The 25,121-nt window shown below is 38.9% G+C and overlaps 1 protein-coding gene across 2 annotated transcripts in view; it reads left to right on the forward strand.

Annotated features, from left to right (window-relative positions):
- LOC128528802 (inositol polyphosphate-5-phosphatase A) overlaps positions 1-25,121 on the forward strand; it is a 166,638-nt gene that overhangs the window by 118,792 nt on the left and 22,725 nt on the right. For both annotated transcript variants that reach the window (XM_053501937.1, XM_053501936.1), the window contains exons 10-11: positions 19,906-20,001; positions 21,746-21,820. In XM_053501937.1, the coding sequence (XP_053357912.1) occupies positions 19,906-20,001; positions 21,746-21,820 (171 nt within the window). The remainder of the gene's footprint in view (positions 1-19,905; positions 20,002-21,745; positions 21,821-25,121) is intronic.

A 25,121-nucleotide genomic window follows, 5' to 3' on the forward strand; every position in this document is an offset into this window, starting at 1 on the left:
AAAACCTTGTCCTCTAGTTGGGTAATAACAGTGGGCAAAAAAATAAGCTGCATTAATTAAACACTTTAATCACTAAACAATCTTAGCTTTAATTGATGTAAATATAAATAATAAATAATAAAAATATAAATAATAATGTAAATAATGTACAGTACTAGTATGGTATATCTATATAGTATATCTATCTAGTGTATGTGTGTGTGTGTGTACAGAGTCAGCCCAAAAAAGTTTTATACACACTTCAAGAGAAGAAAAGTTAATATATAAATATACTAATACTAAATTCATTGCTATACATTAGGTATTGATATATATATGATAACATTATCATCATATTATGATAATAATTTCCTTAATTTTTTTTTCTATTTACTTATTCTACTTTTCTTCAACTCCAGAAGAAAAGATGTGGGAAAAGATGGCACGTGCAGCTTTAGAATGGATAAAAATAGAAATTCAGTCGCATTACATGATGTTTTTTTGTTTGTTTGTTTGTTTGTTTGTTTTTCCTGTTTGGGATCCTACATGCACTTTTATAATTCACTTGTCCAGGTTGGCACGACCAGGTTTGACCAAAGAAATCACATAGTGATCATTTTGATAGATATTGCGATTGCGGTTAAAACTGATATATAATAATTATTGAATGTACTATGTACAGTTATATACAGTATATCTCAGCTAACATCAAATAACAGCACAATCGATACTGTTAAGAGGATGCTTGACAATATTTAGCAATGCAAAAGTTGTTTAAAAAAACAAAATTATTAACAAGCTCTATGTAAATTCCTGATTATTCATATATTATTATGCATCCTTTTTGCGATTAAATCATTGCACAGAACGATATCGCGATTTCGATTAACTGTGCAGCTCTACCGCTGTCTTGCTTTGAAGCAGAACGTCAGTAGTTCTTTCTCTTAGCTTTCTTTTTTCATGCTTCTGATAAGAAAAAGCCATGGATGTCTGCTTTCGCAAAACCGGAACAATTTGACAATGAAACCTTATGATGTTTATCAATCATCACACATGTCATCTATAATTTTATTTCAGTTTTATAATAAGTTTAATTATGGTTAATGTTGATTTTTATTACTGACTTCATGCAAGCATGCCTGATCTTGTTATTCTGGCTACGTAATATCAAAAAAGGCCCTGTAATGCTAGAACCAGATCCTAGAAATGATTCTGCTATAGTAACGCTACATGTACATGACTCAGGTTACGTATGTATAGTATTGGCCACGCCCTGTTGCATCACACCTGCACAAAACCGTAGCTGTTTCTATCATCAATCAGTGGCGCGATATGTCGATGTCATTTCACACACAGTCTCACAAGCACTAAAATTATTAATGATATCCAATATGAATGTCCATTGTAGCTTATGTTTATTTTCTTATTTAAAAAAGTACAGTTGTAGCACTTTAACCCCCACCGCCCGAGTGTCCCCGTTATGCCCCACTTGACTTTCAGCTCTCTCTTGGCGTCCCTCCTCACCTTTCACATGCACAAACACGCGGGCGGCCCATCCAAACCACAGACCCACCAAGCTCATGTATATGTGGTCGAATTATCTGTTTTATGACATCCTAATCACCACTTGACTGAGGAGTGCCTGGTTTTATAAGGGCCTTCATTAGCACATAGTGAGTGTGTGCGTGTGAGAAGGAGAACAACCCCGTAACATAACAATGCACCTTGCAGTCAGGTTGGCAAACACAGCTGGGTTGGGAGAGTAGTAAGCACATTAATGAGTCATAAATCTCTAAGTTGTAAAATGCTACGGCAAAACCCGAGGCAGGACACTGTCTGCCCTTCATTTGGATGAGTGCAAGTTTCTTTCGCTTTTATTTTTTTGTGATTCTAACGGGTAGCGCTTGCTATTTCTTATTCACGCCGTACTTGTTGGAGATCTTATTAATAAATATACAGCTTATAATAAACCAGGTTAGAAGGGGGGGGGGGGGGGGGCATGAGTGTGTGAGAGAGAAAGAGTGAGACAGATAGATAGATAGATTCAGGTCATTGTCCTGCTCGAGGAGGTTCTCACTGTTAAAGTGGAGAGGGGAGGAGAAGGGAAGGAGGACTACTTGAATAGCTGAATTGTTTTCTTGCTGAATTGTTGAACAGCTGAATTGCTGAACTCTAATGATGCAGGAAGGACTTCATCCTGTGTGGTAAACGAGATAATAGTCTTCATCTGTGCGCTTTTCTTGCGGCTGCAGTTCACAGCACTCGCCTCAGGGAGCGCTGCATTTTTAAAAAATCTTTTTTTTACTTTTTTACGAATTATTACTATTATTTTGGAAATACACTTTAACGTCTTGTCTATTTCGGAGCCAGTTTTCATCCCATAAGACATAAGTGTACTTCATCACCTTAAGTTGATAAAAGTTTTGACAACTTTTAATGTATTGATTGATTGTGTGTATTTATGTTTTTTAGGTTTGTTAAATGTGCTATATAAATAAAATAAAACAAACTAAGTTCATTTAGATTTACATCAAATATCAAGAACATCTAAAACCATGTACTTCAATGTTGCATTAAGTCAGTACGTTTTTCAGCATATGACTTACCGTTTGCATCAAAAGAAATATGAGCAACTGCAGCGCATTAAGTCTTTACAGGTCTTAATTTTAATAGTATTGTATATTCGCATTAGCATGCGCTAAGATTTGAGCTGTTGGCTTAATGTGGATCAGCATCAGGGGGCTCAGACTGAACATCTGGAATGTGTAGCGCATTCAAGTCACCTGAAAATGGCAAAAAGTCTTATAGCCTGGAACCTGCATGCATCAGTTACGGCTGACTTTCAAGGTATTATCGATTAATTAATTAATCAATCGATTGATCTATTAATGAATTGATGTTAAAATAGGAAGAGAAAGCTAATGAAAAAACTAAATAAAAGACTAAACAAATATTTAAAAAATTACTTTTAAAGAAATTGACAAACTATATATATATATATATTTTAAAGTAATTAGTAGTATAAACTAAGGAGATATAAAAACCAAAAAGCAATTTATTTGTTTATTTTTAGTAAATAAATTCGATTGATTAATAGATTTTTTTTATTATTTAGATTTTTATTTTTTATTTCTTATTTAATTATTTTTATTTTTTTTTTCATTTTTTTCAGCTTAATATCCAGCTTAATATTTATGATGATTGATTTATTTTATTTTAGTCTCATTGTAAATTGTCATAAAATCGAAAAAATTAACCAACAAAACAATAAAAAAATTAATAAATGAAGATGTGACCGATTTATTGGAAGAGCATAAAGCTAACCTTATACAGACATACAGTACATTATAGTTTTATGCAGCTATATTTTTCAGTTGATCTGCTGAATAAATATATTTTTCTATAGTTGACTTTCTTACAATTTCTGTAATAATACAAAATATTAAGTATTTTATGTGCGTTTCTCCTCTGCACTGCTCGGCTTGTTTGTGTTGTTCTTTAACCATCCTGTTCGTCATACACCGCTTCAGCATCAGGATGCCCCAATTTCCCAGCATGCCTCTGGGTTGTCTGGGAAGGAATCCCATGTGATGCTGTGTGTGTGTATGTGTGTGTGTGTGTGTGAGTGTGTGTGTGTGATGGGGGCACAGGGGCGGTTGGATACAGGTGGCACATTCCTGAAGTGCTTGAGCGGCAGGATCAGTAACCAGAGGCAGGGGCCAACCCCTTTCCTATAACACACACGCACACACACACACACACACACACACACACGAACAGGGAACTCTAGTAATTGTGTGAGACAGAAGGGACTTGGCTTCAATTGACCCCCATTTAGCACTGCTTTTCACTGGGGACAAAAGGTGGAGCCATGAGGGTCCTAATGCTCGCTTGCTCTCTCTCTCTCTCTCTCTCTCTCTCTCTCACACACACACACACACACACTCCTCTCTCTATGTGTGTCTCTCCAGTGCACTCCCTGTCCCTCTGTCCTGGTCTTATAGTAAGCAAAATAGGAAGAGATTGGGGAGAGGTGGAACCAGTCATAAAACTGGGTGGTCTTAACACAGGTCTGTTTTTTCTCTCCATAAAAATACATTAAATAAAATCAATAAAATCCATCGAATCTTTTTTTTCTTTTTTTTTCCGATTCCAGAAATGGCGTTCTGTTTATATGTAAGCATGCTCTTGTGGTGATCCAGATTTGATAGTAGATGTAGAGGAAGGTGTGTAAACTGGACAGTGCCACCTGTGAACTGTGTCCTGTCCACCAAGTGCATGCTGGGATTGGAGCGGGACCCCAGGGTTCGGCCGGTAGTGAATCAGCAGGCATAGTGACAGCACCGCTCCTGGTCTCCAGTATATTTAAAATCTCTCCTAATTAAACTTAATAGAATGTAAATTTAATTCCTTGCGAAAACGGCGCGGCCGGCGCGGCCGTTCCAAGTCGGGGATTGATGGGGGCCGGCGCTGAGGTTAATTACCGACGTGATCTACTGTCCTCGTGACACAACTCGCGCTGGTTTTAATTGGAGTTATCCCGCTGCTCTCACTGGCTGCTGTCATTAGGAGCGTGATTTGAGATGAAGAGCCGGCCCTCCTGTTTAGCACGCGAGTCTCGGCGCCCCCTGCGTGCAGCAGGAGGCAGCACTTGACGCGAATCGATGCTACTTGCCTTTGTCCCTGTTGTCTTGTGGGCTGAGCAGCACGAAATTCAAGGTGGAGTCGTGTACGATCCCCGATCCAAATGAGGCCTGTAAACTGCTCATCAGTGACGAAAGCAGTAATAAAGATTACATTTTTTATTGTTTAAAGAGCTTAACCACACACTTCTGATGCCAAAGTCAGCTCAAGCGCTGTTTGTTTTCTCGAGAGGAATTTTTTTTTTTTTGTGCTAACCCTGCATGTTATTTGTAGATGTGAATAGCAGGGGAAAAAAGTGTGTTGTTTGTGCTGGTGTGTTTGTGCGCTAGCATGCATCTGTTTCCGGCGCCTTCGGAAGGCCGCGCGGCGTCTGGTGCGCTGGTGTCTAAAGGGCCGTGGCTGTGTTTACCGGTGAAATCTTCCTCAGACAATACGGCTCCATTTCACGCTGCGTTTGTGCACATGGCCTGCCATAAATCAAAAGGCAGGCAGCGAAATTAAGTGTACACTACATTAGTCAGGCTAATTAATTTTGGGACGCATCCATCTATTAGTCACTCTGTGTGCTCTGATTGGCCCTCTGTTTTTACGAGACTCTCAACCCCAGAGATAGTGACTCTCATCTCCAGCTGATAAACCAATCCTTACACACACACACACACACACATCCCCTACACAGACAGCATATATTTTACTTTAGATGGATGATCTGAAAACAGTGCTTTATTTTGCTGAACCCTAAATGAGTTTCTGCTATAAATGTACTTTTAAAACAAGATAATGTTTTCGAAAGCGGAGAATTTTTTCATAATGAAAAAAAAAAAAACGAAAAACATTTTCCATAATGGAGTTAATAAGACTAGATTGTTTATTTTATTAAGATCCATTAACAATATCAGTTCATTATTTAATTACTCCTAGCCAAGCATGTCTGATGCACATCGACTAATATTAGAATTGTGCTTTGCTCTATGCCGGGAAAAGACAGAAAACCCATTTATAAAGAAAGTACTTATGTATAGTATAAGGATACTAGGTTCAAGCTTTCAAGTGGGCACAACCGAGCAGATATGAGCCACACATACATGAACATGAATACGCTTCTAAATACCCATCTGCAGAGTTTGCGTTAAGAAATTTACATATATTACATACAGTACATGATTAGGCTAGCACTGTTGCCAGGCACCTCCAGGTTCTGGGTTTGATTCCTACCTCTGGTCTGTGTGAATGGAGTACTGTATGTTCTCCCCGTGCTTGGTGGGTTCCCCCCCACAGTCCAAACACATGCAGATTACGCTAATTGGCGTTTCCAAATTGCCCGTAGTGTGTGAATGTTCACCGGAGGTCCTACAACGGTCGTAAAAATGGTGGTTGCCATTGGCCTCCACGGTCCCTTGTTGGACTACAGAGGTTCCTATGGTCCTAATTCGAACTAAGGTACAAATTTTAAAAAAGGAAATAAAAAAACCTAAATCCACACCACTGTTTAAGATCGGTTATGAACCGAGTGATATAGACACAAACACTTAGAGTATCTCAACAGCTGCTTTTAGACTTCACTTCTAAGTCACTTAAGGTTTTCCATTCTTTTCACAGAACAGAGAAATGTGTGAGGACGGTCACCGTATAACGATAAGCATCATGATACACTAGCACTCCTGATAAACCCACATGATCTCTCTGATGACCTCGGCGGATAACGCCATGAATGTGAACAAACACTCCTTTTTTTTTTCTTTTTTCCCTTTTTCCCCATTTTCTCTATCCCGCTGTCCCTCCCACTCAATCCCTTTCTCCCTCTCCATCTAATAACACTAAAACAAAGAGAAGCACACATAGAGAAGGAGCGTGTGGTGTCTTTGATCAAGACGTAATTAAAAAGCCGGAGAGAATGAAGAACAACCGATGCCTTCTGTTTTTCTCGGGGACGGTCCAGCGTGCTCCTGGGGCCTGGTCCTATTGTGTCGGGCTCCACCGTCCAGCCTGGCACGGGTGGGTGACTGGGGTGAGGGAGGTGCCTGGCACTGGAAGCCTTTGCAACCTCTTTCTCACACACACACGCGTACTGTGCATGACCGTAAAGTGCTGGCTTAATGAAGCACCCATAAGAATCGTAGAGTGATTTCTCTTTCATCCACCAGCATTGATTTTAACATCAGGTTCTTTTTTCCACCCACAGTAACTGACCATCCTGCTTACCTGTGTGTAATTGTGCTGCATAAATTTTTTCGTTGTTCCCGTCCACTAGCTGCCGGTAACTAACTGGTTTTATATTTCAGTTCCGTACTTTCATACTGGCTGAGTTCTCTCTTTACTCATTCTTTAGTTGAAGAAAGGCTCTATAAGAAGCAAAACAAAGACAGAGCATGTCTGTTTTGTCTGAGAAGAAGAGAAAACAATATCCCTCTTACAAAATAGTGTCTAGAGTTACCGAGAGGTAGGACATCAGGGTGGTCTGTGAGATGGCTGCCTCTTAAATGAATAATGCTTATTGATATTAAATGGTTTTATGGTCTGGCGAACAGGTGCAAGCATTAAGAAAAATCAAAGTTGAAGTTAAACATGTCTTTCCTACGTTTTCCTATCATACCTTTTGATAGAGGTCTTGTGGAGTTGTGCGTCGAGGGGTTGAAGCTGTTTTGGTGGCATAAAGGAGACCTAGACATTAGGACATTAGGCAGGGTGTTTTAATGTTATGCCTGAGCACTGTATATTAAGAGCTATGCATTTATATGATTATTTATATACATTGTTTTTTTGCATAATCCAGTGTCAGAATGTACAGTAGATTAAAGATGTATTATCATACTCAATATGTTTCCCGTTTAAATTAAAATTACTTGAATTATGTTAAAATCAAGACTTTTTAGGTTACCACGCTTTATATATTCAACCCAATGCAGTTCAAGAGGTTCAGCTGTTCATTTTTGATCGAAATATTTCACTAAATGTAAAACTAACTTTTGTATAACCAACATCTCCCGGTTGTCTTCCGAAATGACTTCTGTAATGCCCGTTAAAAAACATTGTTATTTTCGAAGCATCTCTTCGCTCTTTTATTCCGTTTCCTCTGTTGCTAAATGTTCCGAAGCCTGAATTTTACATCTGCATAACATTATCTGTAGGAGACAAATGTGCTTTTCATTGAGGAGGAACTATTAGGTGTTAGATACACTTGAGTGAATATGAAACAAATAGGAAAAAATGAACAAATTGCTTTTGTTCATTGTAGTTTGCAAAAAAAAAAAAAAAAAAACCTCTGGGTTGGACGTCTTCTGCGTTTGGAATCGTGTTCAGTTCACTTCCCCTCAAACAGATGAAGTTTTAGTGTTCAGCTGCATCAATCTGTCCTTTTCAGTAGCATAAGTCCAGCATGTTTTTTTCTCTCTCTCTCTTTTTTTTTAATAATAGTTATTTGGTTAATTGGTCAATATTAGATCATTATCTTAAAGCACAGAAGGAAGGGTGGAGAGATACTGTATCAGGTTCGGGACTCTTATTCAAAAGCTCCATCACATCGGACCATACTGGTACAGATCCATAAAGCCAGCGCTGGCACTTACACCAGGCATCGTAACACAGACCGAACGCTTCTCTCATTCACAAACTTCCTACAAACCACCCTGTCATTTTTAACAGGTCCTATTAAGTGCCACATTGACAATTCATGGCCTCTTGTGTAAAGTCTTTCCTGATTTATCGTTGATGGCCATATTGCCAAGCACTTAAGGGAGAGCTGCAGCTTTGTCTTGGAGCAGGCGTATACGGAAGGCAAGGTGGCTTGCTTCACGTTCCTCTTGCACATGGAAGCTGGAGGACAGGACAGCTGGTTATGCAGAGAGATAAGGACATCCAGGATCCAGGGCATGCTGAGAGAGAGAGAGAGAGAGAGAGAGAGAGAAAGAAAGGCGGGGGATGGCCTCAGCTTCTTGCGCCTCACCGCTTCTTCTCTCCACTCTGTCTTAGGGGGCTTTTGTTCATGATTTCATGCTATCAGAAGGGCAGCATGTTCTCCTGCGCCGGCCTGTCAGCTCCATAAAGGAGCCACAGTAGGGTCACATGAAGAGGGATGGGCATGAAAAATTGGTTAAAAAAACGAGTCACAAAGCCCACCCACATGATAGGGGTCTACCACTTCACCAAGCACCAGGCCAAGACTATATTCTACATACCCTCTCTCTCTCTCTCTCTCTACCTCCACCCCCTCTTCGTCACTTGGATCACCACCCAGCAGCATTGGAGAGGATCATTTAAATGAAATGGTGCAAACAAATTAAAGGGTGTTGCTGGGAATGAATCATGGGCCATTGTGTGTTGGACAGCATTGTGTGCTGTCCTTTCAGACTGTACTCTTATTGAGACACAGATTGCCACCATCATGGCCATCAGAGTGGAGAGGACACATGGATCCCTGTCCGGATGGACAAAAGGGTTAACCTTAACAAGGTTTGCGGGAGCATTAACCTTTTCAGACATGCTTCATCTCATGGGTGATAATCTTCTTGCCTCATCTGAATAGTTTTAGTTGATAACATATATTAACGTAATACCGAAAATATGAGACTCCACCCATTTTAGCCGAGACATGGCTCCCTCTTGGTCCGCTGCTTCATCTTGAACCCGAATGATGTGACAATCATCTTAAGTGAGGAATAAAACAGAATGGGATGTTCTGTTGAGTGGGCAAAGGTACCCAAAGCACATCAGAGGTCAGTTAATACTCTGAAGTTGATTTCTTTTTTACCTAGCGACTATTTTATATGTCTTATATCGCAGCAATTTGACAACAATTAAATGGTATTTATTTATAAAGATATGACATATTGTCACTCTTTTACCACCCATTTTTCCTTCTCTTCAATTAATTACAACTAAATTATTAATTTATTAAATCTATTTCAAGATCGCCCCAGCGGACCATCCGATCTGCACACAACTTTGTGTGTTTTTATTTATTTATTTATTTTATGCAAGTTGCAGGATGCCCTTCCTGATGCAACTCTCACGTTTTTATTGGCCAGGGGATCAGCACTGCCTCCCCTGTTTGGGCACTGGGTGGGAATTGAACCCGGGCCTTCGGCATGGCAGGCGAGAGAACTACCACTGAGCCATTAATGGAGCAGCGTTTTTAGTGTATTTATTCTAAAAATTTTTGAGCAACTGATTTAAGAATTCCAGAGATAATAATAATTATAAGAAATAAAGATATAATAGATCAAAGATCTAATACATAAAAAGATATAATAATCATAAACCGAAGTAACAATTACATTTTATTGACTTTTTTGACTACATCATTTACGAAAGTTAGGAAAAGTTGTTATTTGAGTTTAACTTCTTTTAATAAAAACAAGAACAATTGCGGTACTTATTAAAAAAAATCATTTTACAGACACTGATCGTCTGCATTGATTAGGGCTGTAATGAACTCGAGCTCATTAAGACAAAACCGCTAATTGTTAATCGCTGCTCCATACACGCTAAATGACCTCTCAACTTAAATGGTAATTGATTATTAGATTGCTAAAGGAAAGCTTGGATTCCTTCTTTGTGATATTCCATCATTAAAAATGCTTTTTCTGCTGGACGATTCCTGAATGAATGAAGTGACAGCGGAGTAATTTATCATTAAACGGACCTCAGAAGACTGTGACCCCTTTGTGTTGTGAGAGGAGAGCCTTTCACACATGTATAAGAGTGCTGCACTCATGTTAGTTATGCGTCAATGTGGTGTGATTTGTGTTCTGATGCCAGCTTTAGGGTGTATGGACGACCCATGACAATGGCAGCATTGACTTTTTTTTTTTCCTTGTGAGATTTCTGTGGAGTTCTGTTCTGTAAGCTTGATCTTAGTCTGAAAATTAATTTTTAGACCACAGTGTGAACAACTCTTATCAGCGCTGTCGTTCACAAGAAGATTTCTTTTTTTCTCAGATCAAGTAGTGCATGGGCAGAACTGTAGAACACACACATACAGGTTCTAAGTAGGATGTATTTTATCCTTGAAAACAAAAGACAGAGGGGTGTATAATTTTATCTTAAGCAAGAACCATAGGTTTGTACATGTTTTGTTCTTGGATGGTAAATTAAGAGTCAGTTGAGCTAATACATGGGGGTGGGGGGGTTGAAACAATAAGCTTGGGCATTATTATGATGATGATGATGATGATGATGATGGCAGCCAAAGCCAACCTCATACTTCATGTTTAAATTTGATTTTATGAGGAAAAAAAAGCCATCCAGCTTTTAAGACCATCACTGAGAGACAGTGGTTTATTATAGGAAGTGGTTCATTATAAAAATTGATGACTTTCAAAGCTAATTTGAATTTGAATTAATTTGTTTTTAGGTTTCATGCATACTCCTTTTTTAAACACTGTAAATATGCATTTTTTTTCTTTGGTTTTGATTTTTATAGCAATATATTTGGATTCGCACTTTGATGTTTGGGAGCTTTTTAAAGAAAAGCCAAAAGGCTGTAGATGGACCAGCACTTTTTATCATCTGACATTAGGTTTACCTTGCACTATCTAAGAACCCAATTGCCATTGCCTTTTGGTTAACTGTTAAATCGGCTTGTTTTTATTGATGCAGAGAGACTTAAACAGTTTGCGGACATCTGTGGTGACTGGTCTGGAGGCTGCGGGTTGAAGCAGCAGCAGTAGAGGGGAGGTGAGGAGGGCCTCTCCATGTTTAAGCTTCTATTAGCTCTCTTTGTACACGTAGCACAAATGTGTCAAAAGCCTGGGGATGAAACAATAGCCACTCATTCTCTGCTTAATACAGCGAGGAGAACATACACACCCCTTAGTGCCTTACTTCACACACCACTCACACATACTCAGGCACAATGAAGCATCTGGTGGCTTTTTTTTTTCTTCCTCTCAATAAGTCTTTTCTTTTTAGCTATTGTGTGTCTGTATGTTTGGTAAGCAGCATATATGACCTTAGAGCAGATCTACTTTAATAAGTTAGAGGTACGTATATAATGATGGAAATTTGGAAAGTAAAGCAAAAAAGTTGACTATTTCGGTGCTATGAGATGTGGGCTCACTGCATGCTCATTGCATTAAGAGTGTGTGTGTGTGTGTGTGTGTGTGTGTGTGTGTGGAGCCCCCAGCAGCAGGGAGGTCAAAAGGGTCAAAGTGATGAATTTTTATGGGGCTGTTCCTTGTGTTTCAGGCCTGTCCCATTCTGCTCGCGCTGCACTGCCTCTCAATGACACCCAAACTGGCCAATTTGTCCTGCAGAGCCCTAGAGAATGGGCCTGTTTGAGACTTACATACCAGAGGGAACACACACACACACACCACCTTACTGGCTTTCCCCACCTACCCCTGTTGTCCTGAGATGATTTGTGGCCTGTCTATTCTGCGCTGGCGAGGCCAAACATGCTTTTCCATGACCATCAGCTAGCTGAGAGACCCAATGGCATTGTTTTAGAGGGCTTTTCCCAGATGTTCCACAGCCTAGGATGAATAGGCAGCATTCCCCTCCACCTCTTACTCCCCTTTATCCTGCTTTCTGTTTTCTACCCACATACAGCCTACATGGCCGGCCAGCATGCTCTGTCCAGCACTCACAATCTGATAAGTAGGTGTGTGCAGGGGCATGCAGATGTACTTTTGGTAAGAGCGTGGACTTTAAAAGATGTGGTCAAGCACTTTGGCAACTGGGTGTCGGCAGATTTTGATGTAGTGTAAAAAGCTAAGAGAGGTGGAAACCACAGTCCATAAGCATGTATATTTTTTGCCTCACACACCTACCAAATAGTTGGCATCTATTGTTATACTAGTAACACTGACAACAATCTTTGATGTATAGACGAGCTTTTTAGTCATGGAAAATACCTGGAAAAAGAATACACTTTCACAATCACGGAAAGGTATAATGTTAATTGCGAATGGTGGCTCAATGGCCCTTTTCTCGCCTACCAACAATGCAGAAGGCCCAGGTTCGACTGGATGCAGTGCCGGTCCCAAGCTCAGATGAAATAGGAGGGATGCGTCAGGAAGTGCATCCGGTGTAAAAACCCGTGCCAAGTTGTTGTGCGGATCAGTTGACTGCTATAGCTAACCCTCAACTGAAAGACTAACAACAGTATAAAATATGAAGCTATGTTTTAGTCCCTAATTATGAGGTACTCAAAAAATCTAATTGGATGTCAATAGACCAACCTGTTGTGTCTGTCATGTGAACACTTTATCAGAGTTCCTGATACAGCAAGGCCACATAAAAAATGTCTCATTTTGTAAAATTTTGTTAATATTATATTTTGCTTATTGATTGTTTAATAAAATAACATTTGCAGCTCCGTTTTAGTGGAGTTAATGTCATAGAAAGTAAAAGTGTTTCTTAAAACAGCTAGGAACCCTGATGATCTTTACAGGTGGTCTTATAAGTTATTACTCCCTAAGATGCTGCTGAACTTTTATAAAGGGAAATTAGGTAAATATAAACCTTAGAAATAGCAAAACATAAAGGGTAAAGTAGATTAGATCTATTGTCTAAAACACTTAAAAGGTTCTACCTGGAACTGTTAAGGGTTCTCTTAAAGGAAGAACACGGGAGGGTGCTATATTTAATTCAGGTGAAATTTATTTATATAGCACATCACAAAGCAGCTTTAGAGATCAAAAGAAATTATGGGTAATGAGTATGAAATTTTGGAAAAAAATATCAATAAATAACACGCGACGATGGCAAGGAAAAACTTCCTGAGACGGCAAAAGAAAGAAACCTTGGGAAAAACCAGACTCAACAGGGAACCTTTGGATGATTTAATAGCAGGGATTGATCTGCATCCATACTGTGTGTTAGGAGGCTGAATATATATATAGATAGATATATAGATATATATAGTCCTGTAATGTTGGGTGTAAAGAGGCCTTCCACTGCATCGAGCTGACCTCCTGAGCATCAGACCCTCCTCCTACAGTCTCTTTCCATCAGTCAGAGCAGACATTATTGATTTCCAGCTCATAACTCTCCATGCCACCACTCACTGCCCTGCCATTACACCAAGCTGATGAGCCATTGTGAACATTTATGGAGCCGAGTAATTAGATCTCAATTATATAGTGAGACAGAGAGAAAAAGAAAGGTGAAGCCTGTTATAGCCACCTCGGCTGCCATTATCTTCATAAAGATATTTAGTGCCATTCCAAAGCCATAGAACTTATTGAAAGCCATATTATCTTTTATTAATTACAGGTATTATTGATTAATGATCCACCTACAGTAAGAAGAAAGCTACAATTAGAAATGTTCAATGTATGATAACGTAGAAATAAAATATCACTGGTTTGTGGTATTTATTGACCATTTAAATAAATATATAAGTGCTGAAAATTTAGATTTTTTTTTTGGAACCATTTGTACAATTATGTACATGGAATTTGAATATTTAATTCTAGATTGGCTCGTGACTTCTTTTGCGTGGAATACCCCCAAAAAAGCCATATCATAACCCGAAATAGGTACTCAAAATCAGTACTTGCAAGCCAAGTCAAATAATAAGTGGGTATAGTACAACGAAAATTTAAGTCATAAAGCGAATTTCCTGAAAATCTGCATTTCAAGCCTAGTCGAATAGGAGCAACAAAACTTTCCAAACAGCAATATTATCCAAATCACAAAGCAAATTCTATAGATCTGATTTTTGCACGCCAAGTCAAAGCCTTTGTTTAAACGTCAGCTTTATTCCTTGCTATAGAAAATGAGGAGTAAATTCAATTCAATTTTGGAACGAATAAAAATGTACTTTTATATACCGTGAAGTGTTCGGATTGCGTTTATTAATTAGATTTCAAGTGTATTAAAAATTGTACAGCGCCATCTGTTGAATTTTAGGATGAACTAATGATTTTTTTAAAGGTCATTTTTTTATGATCTTTTATTCTGTATCAATTATTAGCCAGCTTAGAACATGTCAGCGCCATCTATGGTAATAAAAGTACACTATTTTTGTTTTAAATAAGGATGTTTTCCATTTAAATTTTAAATTAGAATAACTTCTGATCCCGTGGGCCGATTGCGATGAAACAAAACCTATATGTTACCTCAAGCTCGGCCAAATATGACTATTAAAACATCATTAGAATGCGTTCACTTGTTTGTACGTGATGCGAGCACAAACAAACAGGCAGACAAAAATTCCAAAATCATTTTGTGTTCTATTACTTATCTTACGTCTCCTTAAATTATTTTTGTGCAAATATATTTCAATGTACAGACATGCCAACTTTACAGTTTTATTATATGCACTGTATAGATAGATTATATATACATAAAATCTCACGCATTGATAAATTAAGCGTCGAGGCAGAAAAGTAGACGCGAATGCATTTTAATCATTTTTTTGAAGAATTTATATCGAGGTAACTATCCATCCTGCAGGAAAACCTCAACACAAGATTAATACTTGTGTCAAACGCCTACTCGTCCCTTGGCAATGAAAGTAGAGGTGTTCATAACACTGGATATTGTGGTGGTACTGAGCAAATGTCTTTATTAGAAAGGGTGTAATACAGGAAGTAATGTTGGCACGCTCTGGAGAGAATTAACAGCTCCGCTATGGGCACTGGTGGTAAAACATTAACGAACCATGACTACCAGCAGGCTCTCTGACTCGAAGTGCCAAACCCAGTGCATTGACAGAGAAACATGCCTTAAACAGCACTGTAGAGAGCCATCAACTCTAACACCTCTCTGTTTCTCGCGCACTTTAATTGAGATCTAATTACTCGGCTCCATAAATGTTCACAATGGCTCATCAGCTTGGTGTAATGGCAGGGCAGTGAGTGGTGGCATGGAGAGTTATGAGCTGGAAATCAATAATGTCCACTCTGACTGATGGAAAGAGACTGTAGGAGGAGGCTCAGAGGTCAGTTTGGTGCCGTGTAGGGATTATGTGTAGGGATTCTGCGTTAGTAACCAACATGAACAATCTTGCACATTGCACACATTTTATATAATATTATTATTGATTGGAAATATAGTTATACAGTTTTGTGTGTGTGTGTGTGTGTGTGTGTGTATTGGGCAGTTTGGACTGAAGTCATCTCTAGCTGTGTGTAACTGCTGTAGCATAAGGTGTGTGTGTGTGTGTGTGTGTTCTGAGAGGGATTTACTGTGAGGATGCATACATTTAGCCTCTCTGTGTAGCCAAAGCCTCTGTAACTGATCAGTGCTTTTCTCTTATTGATGGGATTAACACTCTAAAGAGCATCTGACACTGAAGCACAGGCTTTGCTCTAAACTGGCCCCCCAAACCCAGCACCACACACACACACACACACATTTACACCACAACTACTTACGGTCAACTGTGTCGGCTCATTTATAACCGTTAAGATAATCAATATCAATTGATGAGAGAAGAGATGCACGCTATCAGATCTAACGTAGAGTGTTCTTCAGTGCAACTTCACTAAGTGACCTGTTTTAATGGTCTTCAACCACAGTGAGCACTTTTAACTGATACCTTACTCTTATCTTTATTCCTCAAATTCTAATTTTATTCGTCACATACACGGTCATACACAGTATGATATGGAGTGAAATGCTTATACGACTGCTGTTGACCTCAATATTACATAAAATGAGAGAATTAAAAAATACTTTCAAATTTACATTATATGCAGCAATAATAAGAAGAATAAAAATGAAAACAAGGCGTCATCTGTACACTTACGAATGTCACCCTCTCTTATACTGAATAGGGTTTTTGTACCATAGCACTAATGAATGCTTGATGTTTATCACATTTTTTGTTAACATTTTTAATTAGACAGTAGTTTATTTACATTATACATATATAAGCAACTGATATATATATATAAATATATATACGTACATATATACTGTACATATATATATATATATATATATATATATATACATATTTCTCTCTATATATATCTATATAGATATATAGATAGATATATATATATTTATATAGTTTTTACAATATTTTATATATTTAGAAGGAGCTTTTTAATAAATTGATTGTTAAACGTGAACGAGACACAAACCTTAACCCTCTTCTCTCTGTGTCTATCACTTTCACTCTATTGTCACGTGATTGATTGTGATTATTGGCCCCATGTGTTATTACCAATTAGAGGACAGGATTGGGTCAGCAGTTGTCTTCTAGCCTTTATAGTGTGTATTATAAGAGCGCACCAGGCTTTTCTTGGTCCTGAGGATCACGATGCACTTGCTGTTGAGTGCAGTAGATAAATTATCCCTGTTTTGTTTGTAAATAAGTTACGCTTATGATTAAAGGGTTGATTAGACAAAATAGGGTCAGAATTAAGTAATTAAAAATAAAAATAATAATTCCTAAATTGGTCAGTAAATCCATTGGTTGCTCTTTGTTACCAATCTGCCCCTGCATGTGTGTACATATACACGGATATGCGAGTGTGTGTTACAGGTCTCTTTATTAAATCACAGCAATGAGCAATAACACACTGCTCATCTACAGATGTCCCTGACTATGCATAGAAATTAAAGCAATGTGTTCTACCCCCCACATACACACACACACCACTGCTCTTCCAGCCTCAGACAGATTGAGTTGCTTAATTACAAAAACATATACGTAGAAATATTTATATTCATTTCAATTATGGTAAATATCAAATAGAGCATAAATGACACATCATTGTTCAAAATCCCTTTCGAACATCACGCAGAAATGGTAGTGCTTGGAGGACGGAATTAATTGTGACATCACTAATACACACGTGATCATGTTTGTGATTTTCTGATTGATTGGTTGATTGATTGATGGTTTTTAATCACCGTTAAGGAGCAGCGTCTCACGACTGGCTGTTCATCAGTGAACACGTGCATAAGGATATCCGTCTTGATCCCCACTAAGGGTCTCACTTTTCACTCCTCCAAATGAGACAAAAAAAGCTCAAGCAGCTGTAGATGGTGACATTTAGGTTGATGAGTGGCCTGAGTATTATCTCCCATTCATTCTTCACTCAGACTGAATGTTGACTGAGTAATACCAAGGTCACCAGATGCTTATCGATGTGTTTATCATTCAGTACAGTATAGAACGTGAAGCATGTCTTAGTAAAAGAGTGATCAGGTTTTGCTTGTTTCTTGTATAAAACTCTTAGTTTGTTGGGAAAAGGCGAGCTGCACAGCCAGGCGGATGGAGTAAGAGCATGTGCTTTGTGCACGAGTGTGAGAGAGTGTACACGTCTGTCCATCAACTGTGTAATTGTGAACAAAAACATCATCAGCACTTGGCAGATCCCGCTCCCCACGGATTATCAAATTCATTTAAACATGAATGGATTTTGTGCTTCTGTACTCATAAATGGATACTCTTAATTTCAATAAGGCCGCTCTGCTCTCTGGCAGCGGGGACCGTCTGAGATGCCGAGAGTTTTCTGCTTGGCTGACTCTCTCTGGCTGAGACAAGGACAGAGGGAGGGTTACTGGTGAAGGGAGCTAAAAGCTGAACCCTAAGTCAAAGCCCTTATTTTAATAACATTTTTTATATTCTGTTTTTTTTTCTTTCATTTTTTGATCATGTTTGTTTTATTTTTTTCACTTACATCTCATCAGTTTATCGACTAACTATCGTTGGTTATTAGCCAAACTGTCATTTTGCAGGAGAACATAAAAAGATCAATTTCACAGCATTGTCTCAGTGTGTGTGTGTGTGTGTGTGTGGTTACAATGACTTTGTCAGCCTGAGTATCTCTGCCTTTAGCCTTTTTAGGGAGATCTTTTCTTGGGCTTATTCATGGCTCAAGCAGCTTAAACCCTGTAAAGCGCATTAGTTTGAGGCTGCAAAGGGAGCACCGTGAGCTGGCGCTTGGACCCAAATGAGCAAAAGATGGAGCGATTTGTTTAAGCTTAGAAAGCATCCCAACGGAGGGAAGAAAGCGCGGGGGGTGGGGGGAGAAGCGAGAGAAGATGGTTTGCTTTTCACTTTCCTGCCGCTGTTTGTTTTAATCTGCCGCACAACTCTATGAGCTCGCTGGCACACCCGATTTGTGACATTTTATTCTAAAGGCCCTTCTCCTTTTTCCTTTTTTTTCCCCCCTTTCTACTATATTGGCTTGACCTAATTAACTAATCTGTGCTTTGAATTTCAATCAGGCCTGTGGGATGGGAACCAGCAGGACTGGCTTTACCTCATTCAACTGTCTTCAAACACAGATGGTCGAATGTTTAACTAATTGTTAAAAAGACTTTACAAAAGGGAATTTAGCCGCGCACACAGTCTTCGGGGGGTCAGGACAATACCGAGACATAAAGAGGGCCAGAAGGACATGAGGCACTTTTCTCCATTTCTGGCTCCTCAAAATGATTAAAATGCATTGGGTGTTATATGGGTGGTTTGGATTCTTTATAATATAAAGGGTCTGGTTAGCTTTGGCTATAACTATAGCATTAGCTATAGGGGTGTGACTGATATTCTAGCATGACATATGAAAATATATCTTATAATATAATTGAATTGAATTAAATGACATTAGTAACTTTTTAAAAAGCCATTTCTTTATTCCATATACTAAACAAGATGAAAATATCTCCTTTTCTTACCCAATGTCTATAGCCTTGTAACAAATCTTTGAAAATATAAACCGATGTCCATACATGCCAAATTAAAATGGACCATGTGCCATCAGTCAACGTCCCCTTCTTGAAAATATTTTACAAAACTGTTATTTTTTTAGGTGTGACCGTCACTGATACAGTATATACTACTATAAGATTTTTAAATCAGTGCGTCCTACTTTGTAAAGAACAGGCCCTACGTTCTTAGAAAAGAGTTCTTCATGGGTTATTTCAATAGTTATGGCTCTTTAGCTATTTAAGAAGGTTCTTCTCGGAATTCTGTATAAAAGGAAACATCTCTGATGGGGGAACTAAAAGATCATGGAAATGTTTGTGTAATACTGTATGAAAATATGAGAGAATAAACTTAATCCATCACTGTAAATTATGGGCAGTCCTCTAAGCAAAAAACGAAATTAATTCTTCACTGCTTTTATTATCAAACATTTTTGAAAATGCAATGGTAATACCAGGATCTGGTGGTACCGACATTGGAGATTTTTATAGTATCCCATTTCTTATATTAGACCTTGTGTAGAAATGTCAATCCGGGGCCCTGGGGATCCTTAAAATTTTTTCAAACATTTCGAATGTAGCTGATATTTAAGGAAATAAAATGTCTTACATTTGATCTTAAGTGAAATTAATCAGCATTGACTTTCTATTGTTTCTCTCTGCCCTCAGAGACTGTGTTCTACGGCCACCATGGAGACTGTTCCAACTGAGGACAACAACAAAGTGGACAAGCTAATATTCATAGAGTCTGACAACGACCACAAGGTAAAGACTGCAAATCATATTCACCCTTAAATACTAGGCAACAATCACAAGTGGTGTTCGAGTCAAACCGGGACTTTTGATTGTACAGAATAAAAGAACACGGTTATGAGAATAAATACCCCCTTTATTTCTCTGGATAATCCCCTGCTGCACTAATGTACTTATCCCAGTGTTTCACTAGTGCTTGGATTCCATCAGGGTAGGTTTTCTTAGTACGCCAGGGGCCATGATCTCGAACTGCCTGCTTTATGTCTGAAACACTGGCCTCCCAGGAACTCCCCAATCATGTAGAAATCACTTGTTGTGAGGTCAGGATATGGAAGTAACTTCCAGCCAAGTTCCTGTAATGTGCAAGTGGTGTTCATGAATGATTGTGTGTACAGTTCACACAGAGTGATGCATCTCTTCCACAACTTGGCGATGAGTTATCGGTGTTGGAATGACTGCAGTGGGCGCCGAGCCACCTGGTCTAGGATTATCATTTTTGGACACGCGGCCTTCTTTAAAATGGTCGAACCATTTAAATGTTTTACGCCGACTACGAGAGTCATCAAATGTCAGTCAGTTTTATGCCTTCATTCACAAAAGTCCTGGTTTGACTTTAACACTCCTTGTAAAATAGTTTACAATAGTACTACATTGCCAATCCATTCTTGCAAACCAGCATCCTCATATCATCTTGAAAGGGATTTCTGATTATGTAACTATATTTGCCATGAAATGATAACATTTTATCTAGTAAACATTTCCGATCACTACAGAAAATGTGTTTTTCTGTATACTGCAGCCAGAAATTACATTCTTTTAAAATCTGTTTGTCTCCAAATGTGAAAAGGAAGAAGATTTAATTTAAAGACTTTATTCCGACAGCAGAATGAGCAGCAGAGACATTTGGACAGGCTGTATCTCATTACAAACTGAAATGATTAGGTTTAAGTCTTAATTAATTTTTTTTTGTAGCTATCTAGCAACTTGATAAAAACCTGACATTCACTTTGTGCTAACAAGGTTTTATACCGTACATCTTCATGTAGATGGACCTTTTATTTATTTTTTTTAAGCCATTACATTTTATACACTGCCGTCTTACCTCATATGAGCTTTGCAGGAATATAATTCATGCATTATTAGGGTGAAATAAATTAATGATCTCTTAAAGTGTATGTGTTGAATTATAAGCTTAAAACCCCCAATTTTGTTCATTCTTGGTATGTTATTTTAATAGACTTAAAATCCAGCAGGCATCATCCAACCACCAGATATAGAGTCAGATATATAAGTCTCGAGCCACACCTCATTTCTTCATATTAAAGTGGATTCAATTAAGGAAATGACAACATATCTTTACTGTACCAGGCTGCAAAGTGTCTAAAGATACCATTTTAAACTTGATTGTTTATGTACCAACCTCATTTCCCTTCTTATCTGATCCAACCACTCAGCATTCAGCATCACCAGTCTACTAATCAAGCTGGCCTGATCATCTCTCATCATCTGTGCCTGTTTCTTACTGGTTCATCCTTAAGTTGCACAAAAAAAAAAAAAAAAAACACGTTCCAGGAAGCCTTCCTTAAAATGACCTTAAAAATACAAGAACGTCTTTGGATGCAAAATATGAAGAAATGAGGGTTGGATCAAGGCTTTTGCATAGTACTATCGCTGAAATTCTTTACATTACAGTGGTTTTGGTCTTGTTATTCTGGAGGCTGATGGTTCACACTTGGCTCTGCATTCTGTCTTGTAGGTTGTGCTACAACTCGGACAGAAGCTTTTTCACTACAGTAACCAGGATGTTTTCCGGGAAAACAATGGAACGCTGGTAAGCTGCATGTTCTGTGTTTATCACAGTACTCACTCACTCACTCACTCACTCACTCATTGTCTATCCCGCTTTACCCTGTATATGGTATATCCCGTAGGCTATCCCAGGGTACGAGGTGGGGTACAGCTTGGGTAGGGTGCCAATCCATCACAGGGTCACTATTGGCGTCCTTATGTTCTCATTGAGATTTGTATAAAGTGCAGTGAGATTTATAACCGAGATTAACATAATCGTCAGGCGAAAGTGTGATGAGAAGCTACTTATCTTGTATTCACTTATATATGGCAAGACAAACACACGAAAGGCCTGATTAATGAACAGGAACAGACTGACCTTGCTTTTTTCCCGTCTATAAACACAGGATGCGCGTGTCCTAATACGTAGCCGTTAGAGAAAGCGTGTGTCTGCTGCACAGGAGAGCAGTAGGATAAATGACTTTATGGCTGGCGAGAGATAATCTGATGGTCATGTTCCAGTTAAACATACTGTCTTATGAGCCATATGAAACAAACTACCTTTCCAAAACGATAAATGTCCCTCCACCCCATTCCGAAAGGAGGAGGGGTGGAAAAAAAATAAATAAATAAATAAAACTCCATTGCATCCTTCATCAACTACTAGACTTGTACCGGCTTGACAGAAATTTAATTCGAGGCAGCTCTTGAAAATAATTATTGTATTTTGAGAGGAGTAATCATTGGTGGGGACATGATTGAATGTGTCCATGCCTATTGACTTTTGCTATGATTAATAGCTTTGTTTAGTCGATATTCCCATCGAAATTGTATAATTAATTGTCCGAGTAGCTGTCAGGTGCAGAGGATGGAGAGCTCTGATGAGGATTTGGGAAGATTAAATTTTCCGGGGGCCGCTGCGTCAAGGGGGCGTGGGGTTTGCTGCCGAGGGGGAGGGTGTGTATATATATATATATATATATATATATATATATATATGTGTGTGTGTGTGTGTGTGTGTGTGTGAGAGAGAGAGAGAGAGAGAGAGAATATACGTACCACCCGGCCGAGACATTCAGCAGTCGAGGACTGCGCTAAGAGTGCACCCCCCCTCCTCCATCTCCACCCTCAATCTCTCATCTTTTCATTGATTTTGTTTTAGTATCTCTTTATTGTAACTTTATCTGTTGTAGCTGGCCAGCCGGTGGGACGAACGAGAGCGCAGGGAGGGAGGAGTGGAGCAAGCGATGAACTTTTCTGTCAGGCTTCTCATGCTCCTCGCGTCCTCGGGCACCGCATTTCTCAACCCGCTGGAGTTTTTAAGAGTCCAAATAAATAAATAACATGGCCCTTCTGCGTAGCTCCAGCCATATTTTATCTGTCAAGGAACCTAAGCAGCAGAGCAGCGCTAATCTAATGTGAGTCCAGTGTTCTGCAAGCAGAATCAGCCGCCCCGTTACACATCGCTCCTATGTCTTTCTCCTACGGGCAGCAAACACACACTTGTGGTGAAACCGCACTGCTAAATGCAATCCGAGCATGCTTAATTTAAAAGCGTGAAAAATTTAACTTTTTAGAAGTAAGCTCAGCCAAAAATGATATTTGCAAAATGTTTTTCATAAAAGTAATCGATCAACACGATTGGTGCACAATGTTGGCCTAAATTTTTTTGTGTGTATATTTTTTTGAGTGAAATATTCCAGGTAACATAGACTTTAATTTATTGTTATGTATTTTAGTTATTTTCATTGCCATAATAAAAGGAGTGCATTTCCAGGAAATTAACAGTTCTTTCTAAATGATAGTAAAAACTTTTGTAATACATTTTAACTTGATAAAAGAGCGAGGTGTTGAAATACGAGCAGTACATATACGCCATGTCTGCCGGGCGTCACGTGATCACAACTGGATCAGAACTTCTCTCACTCTCTCTCTCTCTCTCTCTCTCTCTCGCTGCGAAATTGTGGGTAATCGTCTCCCATACAGTACTGTAGCAGTGCAGGAGATCAGTCGGTTTAACGACAGTGCGGCATCACATTTCTGCAAAATCCTCAGAAGGAGGCAAAAGCAAGTGTTATTGGATAGGTCCCCCCTTTTCCTCCTCCTCCTCCTCCTCCTCCTCCTCCTCCACTCTTTTTTTTCCTTACACCAGCCATGATTCTTTTCAAAGGTAAAGTGCAGGTTAGTTTGTTTTAATTGAACTTTATATTTTGTATTATCTTTTTTTATATGAATATTTTTGGATTGTGGATTGAACCATTTCCGGAACGATTTTTCAGAATGAATTATGTCTCCAAGTTTTACTATATGCTCCTAAACAATGGGATAATTAGATTTTTGGGGGGGTTCTTTTTGTTTGTTTGTTTGTTTGTTAGTTTACTTGCTGGTTTACTCACTCACTAGCTGCTTCATTAGATACACCTTGCTAGTACTGAGTCCGACCCCCATTCGCCTTATATAAAAAGTATAGATTTTATATGGTGCTAAAAGACATTCTCCAAAGATTTTGTTCCATATTGATATGGTAGCATCACATGGTTGCTGCGAATTTGTTGGCTGTACATCCATGATGTCAGTCTTCCATGTTCCACCACATCCCTAAGGTCTTCTACTGGATTGAGATCTGGTGACTGTGGAGGCCGTTTGAATCCAGTGAATTCCAATATTCAAGAAACCAATTTGAGATGATTTTACTTGTGTGACATAATAAAAGGCTAAAATCCTGCTAGATGTAATTATCAGAAGATGTGTCCCCTGTGGTCATAAAGGGATAAACATGGTCAACAACAATATTCTGGTATTAAGGTGCCCAAAGTATGCCAAGAATATCCCCTCCACACCATAACATCAGCATCATCAGCCTGAGCCGTTGCCAATAAGACTGAGTGGACCCGTGCTTTCATGTTGTTTACACCTTATTCTGATACCACAATCTCACTGTCGCAGCAGAAATCGAGACTTGTCAATGTTTTTTCAATCTTATATTGTCCAATTTTGGTGAGCCAATGCAAACTTTAGACTCAGTTTTCTGTTTTTTTGGCACCCAGTGTAGTCCTGCTGCTGGAACCCGTCTGCTTTGAAGTGTGGTAAATTCGGAGATCCTTTTTTCAGGTGTAAGATGATGTTATATTTTAACGCCATTCGGCAGACGTCCTTGTCCGGAGGGACTTCCATTATTCTTATTATATATCTAAGCGGTTATGGGCCTTGCTCAAGGACCTAACAGTGGCAATTTTGTAGGGTTTGAACCTGGGACCTTCCGAAACACCTTAACCACTGAGCTACCCCTGTACCCATGTGGAACCTTAAATTTTTATCTCATTCATCTGAGCAGTTACGGTTTA

The sequence above is a fragment of the Clarias gariepinus genome, chromosome 8 (assembly GCF_024256425.1).
Source record: "Clarias gariepinus isolate MV-2021 ecotype Netherlands chromosome 8, CGAR_prim_01v2, whole genome shotgun sequence".
In the NCBI taxonomy this organism is placed as follows: domain Eukaryota; kingdom Metazoa; phylum Chordata; class Actinopteri; order Siluriformes; family Clariidae; genus Clarias; species Clarias gariepinus.